General features: G+C 38.1%; 1 protein-coding gene across 2 annotated transcripts in view; it reads left to right on the forward strand.

The window, feature by feature from the left end:
- csmd3a (CUB and Sushi multiple domains 3a) overlaps positions 1-18,133 on the forward strand; it is a 579,356-nt gene that overhangs the window by 457,754 nt on the left and 103,469 nt on the right. For both annotated transcript variants that reach the window (XM_067447773.1, XM_067447774.1), the window contains exons 53-56: positions 2,967-3,140; positions 4,503-4,676; positions 6,265-6,450; positions 13,103-13,276. In XM_067447773.1, the coding sequence (XP_067303874.1) occupies positions 2,967-3,140; positions 4,503-4,676; positions 6,265-6,450; positions 13,103-13,276 (708 nt within the window). The remainder of the gene's footprint in view (positions 1-2,966; positions 3,141-4,502; positions 4,677-6,264; positions 6,451-13,102; positions 13,277-18,133) is intronic.

Genomic DNA, 18,133 nt, shown 5'->3' on the forward strand with positions numbered 1-18,133 from the left:
GATGCGTCAATATTGCAGTATCTGTTATGAGATTGAACACTTGTTCTCCGTGGGCGGATCATGAATATCTCTGTTCGCCACACAGTGTGATTTACATAAGCAGGACAATAACATTCCTATCAAATCAGAGGCTGATCTCGGCATGGGGAATTTCTTGCAATTCTCTCTCCGCTTAAAATCTCCAACATCTTTCTATACCCGTCTGTGATTCTTTTGGGGATTATGAGGAACCAGTAACAGCTTTATCGCAATTATCACCTACAGTGATAGCAGATATTTCAAAAAATTAATCAAGTAAACAGTCTGTGATAAAAACTTAAAAACAAAAACAAATATAAAAACTGTCTCTCCTACTCTCCAAAACTGTATTAATTTGATGAAAATACAGTAAAAATAGTGAAATATTATTCCAGTGTAAATCAGCTGTTCTCTATGTGCATATATAATCTTATTAAATATAGGCTATGCTTTAAGTTTCATATTATATTCTTAAATTTGATCTATACATTCAATTCCATAGACGCTATAGGGTTGTTACCAATCAAATTAAGTAATTTGCACTGAAAAATTGCAACTGTATTAAAAAATGTTATGAGATTTATATGTTTGAATAAACAAATAAAAAATGTTGGAAAGAATGTTTAAACATGAAACTAAACCACCAGTAGGTGGCAGCAGGTGAGTCTTAATGAGTGAGTCATTAAGTCGATTCATCCAAATGATTCATTCAAACGGCTGATTCGTTAAAGAATGAGGCCGTCGTTTACAAACAGGTCACTGAATCTTTGATTCAACCGATTCATTCAAACACTGAATCATTCAGTAACACACACTGTTGCTGTGAGACGTGTTATGGTTCTGCTGTGAACTTTGTTTGGAAATATTCTCGCTGCTAAAACAGAACAAAAACAGTCAATATTGCATCTAAAATGTAAGTGACTGAATGTAAATTAATTGTTTATGAATCTGTCATATGAAATCCATGTCATTTTCAGTCGTGACTGTATTCAGGAAAACACACTTGCTCGTTTGATGTTGTTTAACTGTATCATATGTTATAAATATAAAAACTGCACATGTTAAATGTTTAGCGCAGTTTCTCAGTGTGTTGTGATTTCTCCTCGAGAGGCTGCGGAGCGACAACAGCGCCACCTTCATCATTATATATTATACTATTATCCACTATCGATCGCCACTTACACTAAATGAATGCAGAATCATTCTTGCATTTTAGTGATTCGCTAGATATTTTTTGTTATTGGCGTTAAAATCGTTTGTCCATCAGGCAAGTAAAATTCTCTTTCACTTCCCCTTCAAAAAATCCACCCGTCTCAGACAAGCGTTAATGTCGAGCCCTGAGTAAAGTGTGATTGATTCCTGTGATCAAAGCTGAATTTATCATCATTCCTCCAGTCTTCAGTGTCACATGATCCTTCACTAATCATTCTCAGATGAGGATCTGATGATCAACACACATTTAGGATTATTATCAGTGTTGAAAAACATCATAAATTGTATCATTGATAAATTGAACGTTCAAAGAACAGCATTTATTTAAAATAGAATATTTTGTAACATTTACTAATGTCTGTAATGACACTTTTGATACATTGTTTAATGTATATATTGGTGCATTTCAAAAAAGGTGCACGTCTAGTCTTTTCAATCACATTATGAATCACATGTATGTTCTATGGGTGACCCCGAATAGTCGAAGATTCGATGCATCGATATGCGGAGCCTGATTCGACCACCGATCTCACGGTCGAATCTTCGCGGGTGTTATGAAACGAGGATCATACCATTTTGGCAATATGGGGGTGCTCAATATTTTAAAGGCTATTGAGCGTTTGACTATTTAATAGACTATTGACTATTACGTCCGGTGTGAGATACCTGAGGTGCTGAGCTGAGCTGAGCATCGGTGTGCGACCCCTTTAAGGGCGATGAGCTTCGCACCGCGCCTTTAAATTCGAACACGTTCAATGAGTGTACACACACCGGCGGCAGCATTCAGCGCCTGTGCGCGGCCACTCAGGAAGTTGTTTAAAATCCTACCACACCACAGAGTGCTTTTTCAAGGTTTTATATTAAAGTTATATTATGTTTCCCTCAAATCGTCAATGTACATACTGATTTAACCCTGTGCTACAAGAGACACTCATAGTGCAGCTCTTCTGTCAGTCAATTCAAAATTGAGCTTGCGTTTATAATGTGCGCGTCAGGTGGCGGTGTGAGATCCTGAGGCGCCCGGGGCTGAGCTTCGTGTCCTTCACCCCCTTTAGGCACAATCGGCTTCAGAACGTGCTTGTAAACGCACTCAGTGTTCTTTTCCTCTCTAGGCAGGTTTTTTTTTTAGGTTTATTTATCAAAATGTTCTTTTATATATTTGTGTGATGTTCTGTATTTCGATCGCGGCTTTAACATGTTATGAGAAAACGGTTTATTAATGTTTATCCACCACATTACCTTTTAGGCTATTTAAACCTAAATAAGAAAGCCATTGTCAGTTCGTCTGTCAGTTGGCCGGCAGTTTTGGTCGCTTTATTAAAAGTTGTTGCCGTGTGCAGTGTGTAAAGGAAAATAAAAATCGTTTTACCCTTCTGCTGACTAGTGCCCCTCCCAAGTCCTAACCCATTCACACACACACACAGATGATTCAACTATCGGTCGACTATAGAGAGATTCGACAATTCTGATTCGAATGTGTAAATCCTTAGTCGAGGACAGCCCTAGTATGTTCAAAAGCGGATGTTTGTTCATATGTAAAGCCAAGCCAACAATATTTTTAAGTGCATATTGTATATTTTATAATTACACTATTCCATTCATAAATCATTTGTTTTCAGTTGTTTTTTAATGATTAAGAATACCCTGATTGCTCTGATTGAGCTCTGGTTGGTTGATAGGGATGTTGATGCAGGAACACGCCTGTTGTTGATTGGTTCTCATTGCTTTCTTCCTAGCTGGTCACTGCGGCGTTCCAGACAGGATCGTGAATGGTCAAGTGATCGGTGAAAATTTCGGCTACAGGGACACCGTGGTTTACCAGTGTAATCCAGGCTTCCGGCTCATTGGTTCCTCTGTGCGCATCTGCCAACAGGATCACAACTGGTCCGGGCATCTCCGATCCTGTGTGTGTGAGTAATACGCAGTAATACGCATCGGGGGGGGAACGTTTGGTTTACAGCCAAGAGGATTAGTTTGACATGTAATGCAGGCAAACACCGAGTCAGCTCATGACAGGCATCACACACAGATCCTGCTGTTTCCAATGAAACCTCTGAAGAGGAAAAACACCAACACTACCTGATGTTGTGTGGGAGATTTGGACGTTTGCCTTATCTGTGGTGCCGAAAAGGAAAGCTTCTTAAATAAGTGCGTAAATACATATAGCATACATTTCTAATCAAGCATTGGAGACTTCAAAGTGATGGAAATATGCCTCTTCATCTTAACCTTCTGACCTACACTGTAAAAAATAATAATTAATGTCTCCAATCGAAAATGTTCTAGTGACTGATCACATCTACATTTTTCAGTTCGCCACATTGAATCTCTGTGAATTGATGCAATTTAATTAACAGAAATTAAATTTGGCCAACTGAAAAATTTAGATGTGATCAGTCACTAGAACATTTTCAAAAGGAGACCTGATTTTTTTTTATAACGTAGAAAATGCTTGAAGTACACCAATATAAATAATTACTTAAAATTAATTTGAAGCGCGGTGCAATTCACTAACAAATGACTCTTATGAACCTGTTATTTTTAGTGAATCAAAATGTGACCAGGGTTGTGTGATTCACAAACAATTTAGTTGTATGAGCCGTCTCTTTAAATCGAAGTGAATCAAAGACGAACAGTTCAGGAGCAAACGACTCTTACAAGTGGATGTTTTTTAGTGAGTCAAACATATTCGGTATGAAAAGAACAGTCCAATTCATTAACAAATTATTCTTATGAACCATTAGTTTTTTCATGAATCAAAATATAGTGTTATAAACGTTGTGACTCATGAAAAAAAATGTTATTTGAGCCGGATTTTTAAATCAAAGTGAATCTCACGAGTAGCTGAATCTTTCATTTAAGAGATTCAATCAAAAACACTGATTCTTCCAGTAATGAAACGAGAAGTCTTTATGAGTGAGTCATTGAATCATTCATTCAAGAGATTTGTTCATAAACGCTGATTCATCCAGTAATGAAACGAGAAGTCTTTATGAGTGAGTCATTGAATCATTCATGCAAGAGATTTGTTCATAAACGCTGATTCATCCAGTAATGAAACAAGTGAAGTCTTTATGAGTGAGTCATTGAATCATTCATTCAAGAGATTTGTTCATAAACCCTGATTCATCCAGTAATGAAACGAGAAGTCTTTATGAGTGAGTCATTGAATCATTCAATCAAGAGATTTGTTCAAAAACCCGGATTCATCCAGTAATGAAGTGAGAAGTCTTTACGAATGAGTGATTGGTTATTGTCCTCGTTTGTTTCAGCCGTCAGCTGCGGTCATCCAGGCAGCCCGATCTACGGCCGCACGGTCGGCGACGGCTTCAACCTGAATGACGTGGTCAGCTTCTTCTGCAACAACGGCTACATTCTGGAAGGCCCGTCGCAAGCTCAGTGCCAGGCTGACCGCCAGTGGAGCCAGCAGCCGCCCACATGCAGAGGTTTGGCCCGATCAAGCTCTTTTCTCATTATAGTGAGATTTAAGCTCTGTGGCACTGATGGAAATGACTTTTAGGCTGCGGTGGTTAAAAAAAGGAATGACCAATTTCAGTTCGGAGAGCCCTCTGGCCCTATTTCTGCCAGCAGTAACTCATTCAGTCACGGTCTGAATAACGCCAGATTAGCCCTGCAAATCAGAAGATGAGATGTATGTTTTGAAACTAATCTCTGCTTTGTTAGCGGCGTGATTAAGAGCGTCTCAGCGGATCGTCTGTAGTGCTCGACTCTAACAACAGACCGCATGAAGCCATCAGCAGTCACCATGGCGTGATTACATGACTGGAATGTGGCTTTGTCCAATAATAATGGACAAATAAATGGTTTTATCTCAGCAAATCAATGAAAATGCTTTTGTTACGCAGCGAATTTAAAATGATAAAATAACTCTTCAAAAAACGATTTAATGTCTTTGAAAGAAGTCTCCTCTGCTTACCAATAATGCATTTATTTGATCAAAAATACAGTAAAAATAGTTTAATATTCCTCCAGTGTAAATCATCAGTCCTCTATGTGAATATATAGTAAAGTGTGATTTATTCCTGTGATCTAAGCTGAATTTATCATCATTACTCCAGTCTTCAGTGTCACATGATCCTTCACTAATCATTCTCAGATGAGGATCTGATCATCAACTCACATTTAGGATTATTATCAGTGTTGAAAACTGTCTTAATGTATTTATATTTTATAGTTATTATATATTTAAATATTATTGTGGAAACCCTGATAAAATACCACTTAAACATTTGGGATACTTTAGATTTAAATAATAATAATAATAATATTTTTTTTCACTAAACAAAATAATAAAAATATTATATATATATATATATATATATATATATATATATATATATATATATATATATATATATATATATATATATATATATATAGTTAAACTTTTCAATAAGGTTTCATTAGTTAACATGGGTTATTAAAGTGTTATATAAATTAATAGCTATTTTGCTGCTCAAGAAATGTAGGATTATTATTCATGTTGAAAACGATGATTGATGATTCATATTTTTGTAGAAACGGAAACCACTCAAAAGTTTAGGGTGCATAAGATTTTTTATTTATTTAATTATTAATTTAATTATATTAGATTATAATTTAAGCAAATACTTTTATTCATCAAGGATGCATTAAATTGATCAAAAGTGACAGTAAAAATGTTTATAATGTTACAAAGATTTCCGCTTCAAATAAATGCAGTTCTTTTTAACTTTTATTAATGTTGTAATGTCAAAAATTCAGCTTTGATCACAGGAATAAATTACACTTTACTATATATTAATTTATGATCAAATGAATGAGCAAAAAAGACACCAAAACATTAAAAATTGTACTCTCCTCAAACTTTTGAATGGTGATATATATATATAAACAGAAATAATCAAATGCATCCCATCAAATACATAGTTTTTTGTATTTTATTTATGAAATGTAGAATTGCCGAGATATGTCTTACACTTATTACAGAGTTTTATTTCTTTCTTTACTCTTGCGTCTGTTTGTGTTCTTCAGTCGTCAACTGCACTGATCCCGGTATTCCCGCCAACTCAATCAGGAAGAGCAAAATTGAGTACGGGAACTTCACTTTCGGGACCGTGGTGTCGTACGACTGCAATCCCGGCTATTACCTCTTCGGCTCATCGGTCCTGACCTGCCAGCCCGTGGGTTACTGGGACAAGCCATTACCAGAATGCCTGGGTACGTCTGCGCCGCTTCTCTCCCATCACTTTATTTCTCATTATTTTGACTTTTATCATTGACAAACTCTTTTCTTCTGCGAGACGATAGATGATGTCACAGGTTAGCCAGGATGCAGTCAAGTGAGACGTTCTGTTCAATAAGACCTTATGATGGTGTCTATGTAAAAGCTTTCAAAGTTTTCCAGCGGCCTAAGTTTCCTCGGTGGACAGCAGTGAATGTAGCGCACCTTTTCTAGAGTCTGCCAAAGCGAGGAGTATTAAGGTCAAGTGCACATTCATTAGAGAGACGTGTTCATTTGCCTGTGAGATAGTAATTGCCTCCTGCTCCCGCTTTCCATCTCTGTCCCTGTAATTGCTCCAAACCTGAGTTTGACCGTTTCTTGTCGGTTTCTACCGAGCTACTTACATCGTGAAAAAAAGGCAACAATCCTGCCAGCTTGCTATCTATTAGTCTTGTTTTTCTCTCAAGTGTACACAAGGTAATTCTGCACTTTACTTAGCCGACAGAGTCTACTTGGGAATTTTAATAAGCTGCCTCTTTTCCCCCGTCAGCCTTTCAGCCTGATGAATATTATGAAAATGTTAACCTCCTCGGTTTTATTCAGGGTGCATTTCCAATTCAAAAGAAAGCAAACATCAAAAACAGACCTGAAAAGAAGCTTAGCTAAATTAAATTGAAGAGCTTATGTGTGTGTCTTCAGCAGCGCACGAGAGATGAATTAATGCTACGCAAATCTGAACGGCCAGTCAGAAAGGAATAGTTCAGTCTGAAATGTAAATGTTGTTGTTTTCTCGTTCCAAACCTGTATGCTCTTTTGCATACGTTGAGCATGGCTCCTGAAATGAGTGAAAAAGCATTACAAATGCAGTCCATTTAGGGGGAACAGACTCAAATGTATTTCATGAATAATTTCTTGATCATTGAGTTCTAGAGACAAGCCATTTATCTGACCACATCAGACGAGACACGACTACTAAACATGACAAAAAAAATCATTAAATCATTCAAATGATTCATTAAATGATTCAGTTATCAATCGTTTCATTTATCAATGGATTCATTAAATGAATCATGATTCATGATTTTGATCATTAAATGATTCAAAAATCATTCAAATGGGCGGAGTCTTGCAACCAAATATACCAAAAATCACAGCCAATCAGAAGTATGGGCAGAGTCTCTCTGCAAGCGCACTGCACTCGCAACCAAATCATTAAAAAAATCACAGCCAATCAGAAGAGAGTGTGGGCGGGGACTTGCAACCAAATCATTTAAAAAAAACACAACCTATCAGAAGAGAGTATGGGTGGAGTCTCTCTGCAAGCGCAACCAAATCAATCACAAATCACAGCCAATCAGACGAGATAATGGGCGGAGTCTTGTAACCAAATTCACCAAAAATCACAGCCAATCAGAAGTATGGGCAGAGTCTCTCTGCAAGCGCACTGCACTCGCAACCAAATCATTAAAAAAATCACAGCCAATCAGAAGAGAGTGTGGGCGGGGACTTGCAACCAAATCATTTAAAAAAAACACAACCTATCAGAAGAGAGTATGGGTGGAGTCTCTCTGCAAGCGCAACCAAATCAATCACAAATCACAGCCAATCAGACGAGATAATGGGCGGAGTCTTGTAACCAAATTCACCAAAAATCACAGCCAATCAGAAGAAAGTATGGGCAGCATCTCCCCGCAGGCGCAATGCACTCGCAACCAAATCAATCAAAAAATCACAGCCAATCAAAACAGAGTGTGGGTGGAGTCTTGCAACCAAATCATTAAAAAAAAAAGCCTATCAGAAGAGAGTATGGGTGGAGTCTCTCTGAACTCACAACCAAATCAATCACAAATCACAGCCAATCAGATGAGATAATGGGTGGAGCCTCACAACCAAATACACCAAAAATGACAGCCTATCAGAACAGTGTGTGGGCGGAGTCTCTGCAAGTGCTAATTAGAGCCGATTATTGTCAGATTGTTTGTTAGAAATAGAAACTTATTTCTAATAAACATTTAAGTTTTCTGCATGACGGCAATGGTGTTAGGTTAAAAGATATCTCCTCATGTTGGATTTCTTGTTTTACCTATATCTCCCAGACACATATCAAATACAATATGGAGTGTTATTCAACAAATAAACAGGCTAAATTAGATTTAGTTACGCGGGGGGAAAAATGTCATGGTCTTTAGAAACAAAAGGATTGTGTGATATTTGACAGCAGGCCAGTCCGATAGTGACTGTCATATTGCTGGAGTTGATGTTTATTGTTGAAGGCGGAAAAGCAGGACAGATTTTAGAGATGTGTTCTCTGTAATCTTGCACATTGCACAAGGTCTTTTTTCCACTTTGCTAAACTTCGCCCACGCAGCACTTGTTTTCTGTGATCTTCCGAGAGGGTTACAGCCAGACCCACACAGAATCTGTGCCTTCACTGACAGATCTGCTCATTCCCACTGATATGGAAACGCCAATCATCCACAAACTCAAGTCGAGGTCATTCAGCCATAAATATTCCACATAATCTGCCTGGTGTTTTAAATAACTTGAATTACACTATTTATAATTGTAATTAGTCATGACAACAATAACAGTAAATCTACTGTAATCTCAGCATGTTGTCTGAAAGGCACAATATGTAAGATTTTTGGTTTAAATTATCCATAAACCACTAGAACATATTACATATGTTTTTAATTGTGTACTTACATTGTCATTACGTCCGCCATTACATTCGCTGAAGAAGGTCAAAATACCAGCGAGATCATAGATATATTTACATAGATGCCTCATTAATGCCTGCACGGATCGGTCGGATGAGGCATCTAAATCTAAAACGCATCATAAATATATCTATGATCGCGCCGTCTATGTAACTTGTAAATACTTTAGAATACTTTGGAACTACGGTGGCCCAGTAGTGCACAACACATTGAAATTTAAAAAGCATACATAAGTTCACAACACAACTTAAGCAAGCCACAACACAACGAAAATGCTCCCAACCACTAGGGGGCTCTCAGAGTGCTGTAAAGTTAACGCCAATCATCCACAAACTCAAGTCGAGGTCATTTAGCCATAAATATTCCACATAATCTATCTGGTGTTTTAAATAACTTGAATTACACTATTAATAATTGTAATTAGTCATGACAACAATAACAGTAAATCTACTGTAATCTCAGCATGTTGTCTGAAAGGCACAATATGTAAGATTTTTGGTTTAAATTATCCATAAACCACTAGAACAGTGTAACATATGTTTTTAATTGTGTACTTACATTGTCATTACGTCCGCCATTACATTCGCTGAAGAAGGTCAAAATACCAGCGAGATCATAGATATATTTACATAGATGCCTCATTAATGCCTGCACGGATCGGTCGGATGAGGCATCTAAATCTAAAACGCATCATAAATATATCTATGATCGCGCCGTCTATGTAACTTGTAAATACTTTAGAATACTTTGGAACTACGGTGGCCCAGTAGTGCACAACACAATGAAATTTAAAAAGCATACATAAGTTCACAACACAACTTAAGCAAGCCACAACACAACGAAAATGCTCCCAACCACTAGGGGGCTCTCAGAGTGCTGTAAAGTTAACGCCAATCATCCACAAACTCAAGTCGAGGTCATTTAGCCATAAATATTCCACATAATCTATCTGGTGTTTTAAATAACTTGAATCACACTATTAATAATTCTAATTAGTCATGACAACAATAACAGTAAATCTACTGTAATCTTTCAAATCTTGTCTGAAAGGCACAATATGTTAGATTTTTGGTTTAAAATATCCATAAACCACTAGAACACTGTTACATATGTTTTTACCTGTGTACTTAAATTGTCCAAAATGTTTCCAAGAATGTGTAAATCCAGAATAATAAGTGATTTAAACCAGGACACGCCTGTTTGTCGCCTATCAATGACATCACACATACACCGCGTTACCCTACACTACGGTGTTATTTTGTGGTAACCATGGAAACACAAAGCTGCTTTAAAGGGATAGATCACCCAAAAATGAAAATGTGATGTTTATCTGCTGACCTCCAGGGTGTGTGTGTTTCTTCAGGAGAACACCAATGAAGATTTTTAACTCAGCCGTTGCTCGTATAATGCATGTCAATGGGGTGTATTTCTATGAGAGTAAAAAACACTCAGAGATACGAATCCATATTAAACCCTGTGGCTCGTGGAGACGCATTGATATCTTAAGACACGAAACGATCACTTTCTGTGAGAAACACAACAGTATTTGTGTTATTTTTTACCTCATATCAGACGAATCTCATCTTGTATTCCCAGCGCCATTACTTCCACAGAAAAGGATCAAAATACCGGTGCGATCATAGATATATTTACATAGATTTCTCATTAATGCCTGCACGGATCGGTCGAATGAGGTATCTAAATCTAAAGTATTTATATTGGGACTATTTCAGGCCAGACTGGTAGGTACCGCTGCGGAGGAGCACAGTCCCTGCGTGATCCGCCATAGAAATAAAGAGAGAGAAGTATCTTCGGCTGCAATAATCTTCCGCAAGATGCATGCAGTTCTGTTTATTAACCACTAGAGCGCAAAAAGTAACGGACTGCAGCTTTAACCAAGCCACAACACAACAGAAATGCTCCCAACCACTAGGGGGCTCTCAGAGTGCGGTAAAGTTAGTTTTCCTTGCCATTGCTCTATAGATTGGCCAGTTTTACAAATATATAAACACTATGATCAGTTTTAAGTGTGTAACCATTGTATATCGACATGAAATATCAACCTACATGCATTAGAGCTGCATATTTATACTCGTGAACACATTTACTCGCGATCACAGCGCTTGATGCCTAAAGCCTAGTTCACACTGCCCGATTTTAGCCCCAATTTTGACTCGCCGACAGTTTTTGCAAAATCGCCGACAAATTCCCAAAATCATAGGCAAATCGGTGCTCCTGCACGCGAGTGACAATCACGCAGTGTGAATGATCAAAGACGCGATCAGAGAGAATCGCCGCGATTCAAACTCCTGCTGTGTAAAATGAGTTCTGACTGAAAATCACATCGGCGATGACCGACAGCCAATGAGAGAGCGAGATACAGGGCAGCGGGAGGTTTAGGGAGGAGTTATAGAGCATAATTTCAGTATTTTAATAGATATATTTACAATTCTATCAAACAGAAACAAAGCCCAAACATTGCACATCCAGCCACAGCAGCAGCACATTACAAAATTATTTATTTACCTAAAACTCTCTTTGCAGAACACAATCCTGGCTCCCTCTGTCTCCAACAATTTCCTCCGCCATAATCTTTTTTCTTTTTCTCCACAAATCAGTGCACATACAATTTGGAGCAAACTTTGTGTATTTTATCATTTTTAATAACAATTCCAAGTCTCGCGCGAGAACTCCGGTCTGACGCACGTGTGATCTCACGTTGTTTACTTCTCACATCGCACGTGTGTTTGGGAAGTGTAGTTTGCGCACCAGAGAGAGTTGTCGGCGATTGGTCCTCCTGTATAGTCATGCAGTGAGAACTCATCTGTCGTCAAACCATCGGTCAGTGTGAACACAGCAGTGACTGAATGATACCGCAGATAGTCATGCAGTGTGAAAAGAGCAGTGACCCGACGAGTTTGAAAATCGTGCAGTCTGAACTAGGCTTAAGGGAACGTCTGCTAATTCCACCAAGTGATTGAAATTTATAATTAGTATGAATTATAATTACCTTTTTATTTTTTGTGCCAATATTGTGCATTACTGAGTCAGTTTTACCAACACAACCAAGCTGTGGAATTTTAACAAGTCTGTTAAGTAAGGGCTAATGTTCACCCAGCCGGTTGTTATCGCAGAATAAACCCCTCCAGAGTGATCAGGACCCCGAGGCGAAGCGGAGCGTCACTCTGAAGGGGTTTATTCTGAGATAACAACCGGCTGGGTGGACATTATCCCGCTTATTACACGGCTACTAGTCTCAAATAAATTACACACAAAATATTGTCTTGAGATTAAATATTTTATTAGCTCTTACGCAAAGCTTCCGCGAAGAAAAACAGTTCCAACCTGCTTTAAGCCTTTATCTATTGCTGCTAAATGTTGAAGATGAATGCTGAAAGGGTTAGTTCACCCAAAAATGAAACCAAGCCTATGATTTACTCACCCTCAGGTCATTATAGGTGTTTATGACATTCGTCTGTCAGACAAATACAATCAGAGTTATATTTAAAAAGTCCAGGCTAACGTTAATCCCAGCAGTAGTTGTAGTTGTGTTTGAAGTCCATAAAAAATGCAGCTGTCCGTCAAATAACGTGCTCCACACGACTCCGATGGGTTAATAGAGCCGTCTGATTCCAATCGATGCGTTTGTGTGAGAAAAATATCCATATTTAAAACGTTATAAAGGAAACCCGCCTTGAAGTCTTCCATTGTAACCCACGGCTGTTTAAGCCACAAGATGGCGCCAGCGTTAAGCACAGAAGTAGAACCGGTCAAGATAACTCGCAGTACCCGGATGAGCGGGTGTTATCTGGAAATAACATACCGCTGGAATGTGCGATTGACCAATCAGAATCAAGTATTTCACAGAGCTGTGTAATAATAAATGTTAAAAGTAATTGTATGTGACTGATGTGTGTGTGTTCTGCAGAGGTGGACTGTGGTCATCCTGGTTCTCCTCCTCATGCCGTTGTGATGGGCGAGAAGTTCACCTTCGGATCTACAGTATACTACAGGTGTTTAGAAGGCCGAGCTCTGATTGGTGAATCCACCCGCTCCTGCCAGCTGAACGGCCAATGGAGCGGCTCACAGCCCCACTGCTCAGGTAAGCGGCCATTAGCAAACTCAATCTAGGATGTGAAGTCGACACCACAGGCCTAGAAACTAATCCCTGCGTCCCAATTCGCATACCATCCATACTAAATAGTACTCAAATAGAATTAGTATGTCCCAAATCGTAGTATGTGGAAAAGAGTATTCCAAAGATGCCCGGATGGTTTACTTTTTCCGGTCAGAATTCAAAGTGCACTCTAATATTACCCACAACCCATTGCGAGTTGGACGAGGATTCGATTAGAACTACAAACGCGGATAAAAAGCGTTAAAAAACTACAAACATGATGGATGTGCGAGTCCGACGGTTAAGAAGAGAGGTTTAGATAAACGGGTTTGAGTGACCAGCTATCAATATTTAACCTGACAAAAATATATTGATTCAGTGTTGTCCACATTATATTTCACCTGCAGCAGCATTGAGAACTTTTGTAATGACACGTTTATTTATTTACTATGACTGATTTTACACTGCTAAACTTTAATCATTGGCAAAATGCTAAAACATTCTAGTATCTCAATAACAACTTGAAACAATCTAGGACCATGTTAGCAGTGTGCTAAGCATGCTACCAACATATTAAAAATAGTAAAACATGTTAGCAAAATGTTTAAACATTCTAGGATCTTAATAACAATTTGTTGAAACATGCTAGCAATGTGGCAATCATATTAGCAAAACATGCTAGCAACTTGCTGAAAATGGTAAAACATTATAGGATCTCAATAACAACTTGTTGAAACAATCTAGGACCAAGTTAGCAATGTGTTAAGCGTGCTAGTAACATGCTAACAACTTGTTGAAACATGTTAACAAATGTTAATAAAAATGGTAAAACATGCTAGCAAAATGTTAAAACGTGCTAGGATAATGGTAGCATGTTAGCAATGTGTTAAAAATGCTAGATTAAAGTTAAAACATGTTAAGGTCATGCTAGCATGTTTTTTGTCAGGCAAACATAAAAGTTTTTCCTGAAAAACTTCACTTTCTTGTAGTTAATCAGCATCTTTTATCATATTGCTCTTTTTGTTATTTTATGTAACATGCTATGATCATGTTAGGAATATGATAAAACATTCTAGGATCATGTTAGCAAATAGTTGAAACATGCTAGCAATGTGCGAAAGCATGCTAGGATAATGTTAACAACATGATAAAAATAGTAGGATCATGTCAGCAAATTGTTGAAACATGGTAGCAATTAGGGTGACCACCCGTCCCGCGTAGCGCGTGCACGCACAGCGTTTGAAGCAAAATTCATGCGTCCCGCAAATTGAGACCGTGTTACGCATAATTAATGCTTGCTCAAAAAGAAGTTGGTCGCTCTATATCCTCGTGCCTCAGGCAGCCAAACCAACATAACTTGACAGTTCAGCTTGCTACTGTTGCCACACACACCCCTCAGTTGAACTGCTGTTGTCAACTTTTTCGTTGTTGTCATGACAGCGCACGCACGTGCATACCAGAGACACTTACAACTTTTTAGATGCGCACTTTCCTATTCGAAAAATGGAGTCTTTAGGCTCCGCAATCATCAATTAAAAAGAGAAGGAGTGGGTACAAGAAATACAGGAAAAATTAATATTTGTGACTGAAAGGTGTTCAAAAAAGAGAGCTTTTTGTGACCTTTGCAAAACGTCTTTCTCAATCGGACATGGAGAGTAAAATACGATGTCAAACGACACACACTCACACTGCAAAACATGCTTTTCTTTCTTAGTATGTTTGTCTTGTTTCTTGCCAAAATATAAATAAACAAATATCAAGCAAAAGTAATTGTCTTGTTTTGGGAACAAATAACTCAAAACTAAGAGAGTTTTTGCTTAAAATAAGACAAATAATCAGCCAATGGGGTAAGAAAAATAATCTTAATTCAAAAAGAAAACAAGAATAATTTTCTTACCCCATTGGCATGTTGTTTGTCTTAATTTTGAGCTATTTTTTTTTTAAATGCTAAGTAAGAATGCTTTTTTTTTTTGCAGTGCAGACTTTACTAACATGGAAGTTCACCATTCTTCCTCCCCTTCTCGTTCCGTGAACTGGAGTTAACTTTACTTTTAGTTTAACTTAACACATTTTGTTTTTACTGTTCCTGTGGTGTTGAGCGACTACAATTTCTGTTAATCCTATAATTTTATATTATAATTGATTTAAAGTGAATAAATTGTAATGAAAAATAAGTAAAGTAAATTAGCTAAAGTAAATCGTAAGTGGAAGTGCATCTGTCAATTCATTGAATGTTCAAAATATTATGTTAAAAATACACATTGGTTGGCCTATTCATGAGCATACATCAGCAATTAGCCTACACATGTTTAGGGGAATAGGACATTATTAATATACCATGTAAGGTGCTATGTGCTAGAAATGGGTAAACCACTATCTGCCCGTCTGCCAGGCAGTGTCCCACATTGTCCCTCAGAAACATACCCTTTGTCCCCCCTTGGGCTAGGTGGTCACCCTAGTAGCAATATGTCAAAAAAAGCTAAAAAAGCTAGCTAGGATCATGTTAATATGTAAAAAAAAAATACTAGTATCATGCTAACAATGTTCTAAAACATGTTAACAATGTGATAATCCATGTTAAAACATGCTAGCCAGATATTAAAACATTCAAGGATCATGTTAGAAAACTTTTTGGAACATGCTAACAATGTGCTTAAACATGCTAGCATCATGTTAAATTGTGTTAGAAATGTATTAAAACATGTTAGGATCGTGTTAGAAATGTGTTAAAACATGTTAGGATTGTGTTAGAAATGTGTTAAAACATGTTAGGATCGTGTTAGAAATGTGTTAAAACATGTTAGGATAATGCTAGCAATGTGTTAACACATGCTAGGATCATGCTAACAACGGTTAAAACATTATAGGATCATGGCAAATTGTTGAAACATGCTAACAATGTACGAAAACATGCAAGGATCATGTTAGAAATGTGTTAAACATTCTAGGATAATGCTAGCAATGTGTTAAAACATAGTAGGATCATGCTAACAATGTGCTAAAAGGGTCATTCTAGCATGTTTTTCGTTAGGCCAACATAAAGGTTTGTCCCAAAGACCTTCCTTTTCTTCTTGCCTTTCAGTGTTATTTATCATATTGCTCTTTTTGTTATGTTGTGTAAGGATTGATTGACTCTGGACTGTTATTGAAATGTTTTGCACATGCCAAATGATAATGTGACCATGACACGAAGCAGTGTGCATTATTCTTCTATAATTTAATGGTCGAGAGTCAAGAGTCAGATATGCTTATACCAGGTTTGCCATATTTTAAGATTTGTTTTAGGTTTTTGTTCCTAAAACTGCTTTGTTGTGCATCTGGAAGAAGCTGGAGTAATTGTTGCTAGATTAAAGGAGTCATGTAGGCTCATTTGGAGGCTTGAGCAGTTAAGTCAAGAGAGAGCATGCAATTGTGTTATGCTGTAACTTCTCTACAAAAAGCATCATTAATTTAGCTCAGTTTCTCTGAGGCACGGCGGTAACATCGCTGCTCTTGACAACTGTATTGATTAAGTAGCAATAGCAAGCTCTGTGTTTGTGAGAGAGAGAGAGAGAGAGAGAGAGAGAGAGAGAGAGAGAGAGAGAGAGAGAGAGAGAGAGAGAGAGACTGCCTAGTTCAGTCTAGGCAGCACCGCCCTAGAGCACACGATGCAGTACACTTACCTCGGCCTGGTCATCACTGCATCGGGGAGTTTCAGTTTGGCAGTGAATGCTCTCAAAGACAAAGCTCGAAGAGCTCTATATGCCATTAAGAAAAAATTCCAAACCATTGATTTACCGATTCCAATCTGGATGAAAATCTTTGATAGTGTGATTCAGCCCATTGCGCTGTATGGAAGTGAGGTTTGGGGTCCACTCAGTGATCAGAGCTACACTAGATGGGACAGGCATCCAACAGAAGCCCTACTTACTAAATTCTGCAAAATTATCCTAAAATTACAAAGAAAAACACCCAATAATGCATGTAGGGCAGAATTAGGCAGATTCCCATTGATTATTAATATGCAAAAAAGATCCCTCAAATTCTGGATGCACCTAAAATCAAGTCCCACAGAATCGCTACATTTTAAAGCGTTACAAACCCAAGAACTGAACCCCGAAAAAAGTCCCCTCAGTCAGCGGGTCCTGAGACTTACTAACCAGACTAACTCTACTAACACACACCAGTCTCAGACCAGCACTGCTTCTCACACGAACATCAGAACAAACCAAATCACCAAACAATTGAAGAATACATATCTGGAACATTGGGATCAGGAAACTAAAACACAAAGTAAATTACAATTCTATCGAACTCTGAAATCAAATTATGAATTGGAAAAATATCTCCAGAGTGTCAGAGACACAAAGCAGAGACGGATCCTGACCAAGTACAGGCTCAGTGAGCACAGTCTGGCCATCGAGACGTGTGTGTGTGTGTGTGTGTGTGTGTGTGAGCACAGTCTGGCCATCGAGACGGGCAGGCACAGAAAGAGCTGGTTACCCAGAGAGCAAAGGGTGTGTGTTCACTGTAGGACAGAAGAGATCGAGACAGAGACACACTTCCTCCTTCACTGTCACAAATACATTTCTATAAGAGACCTCTACTTTAATAAATTTAATACATTAATGAATAACTTTACAGCCATGACTGAAATAGAACAAATAAATATAATACTAGGAGAGGGACAGACAGCGGCACTGGCTGCGAGATACGTGTGTGCGTGCCACAGCCTGAGAGACAGCAGGTGAGTGTGTGTGTAATGTGTGTAATGCATCTGACCTCAGTGTGTGTCCCTACTGTCCACCACAGTGACCCCCTGAATGTGTGATTGTGTGTATATGTTAAAACACTGTGGTATCA

Source organism: Pseudorasbora parva, chromosome 7 (assembly GCF_024679245.1).
Source record: "Pseudorasbora parva isolate DD20220531a chromosome 7, ASM2467924v1, whole genome shotgun sequence".
Taxonomy (NCBI): Eukaryota; Metazoa; Chordata; class Actinopteri; order Cypriniformes; family Gobionidae; genus Pseudorasbora; species Pseudorasbora parva.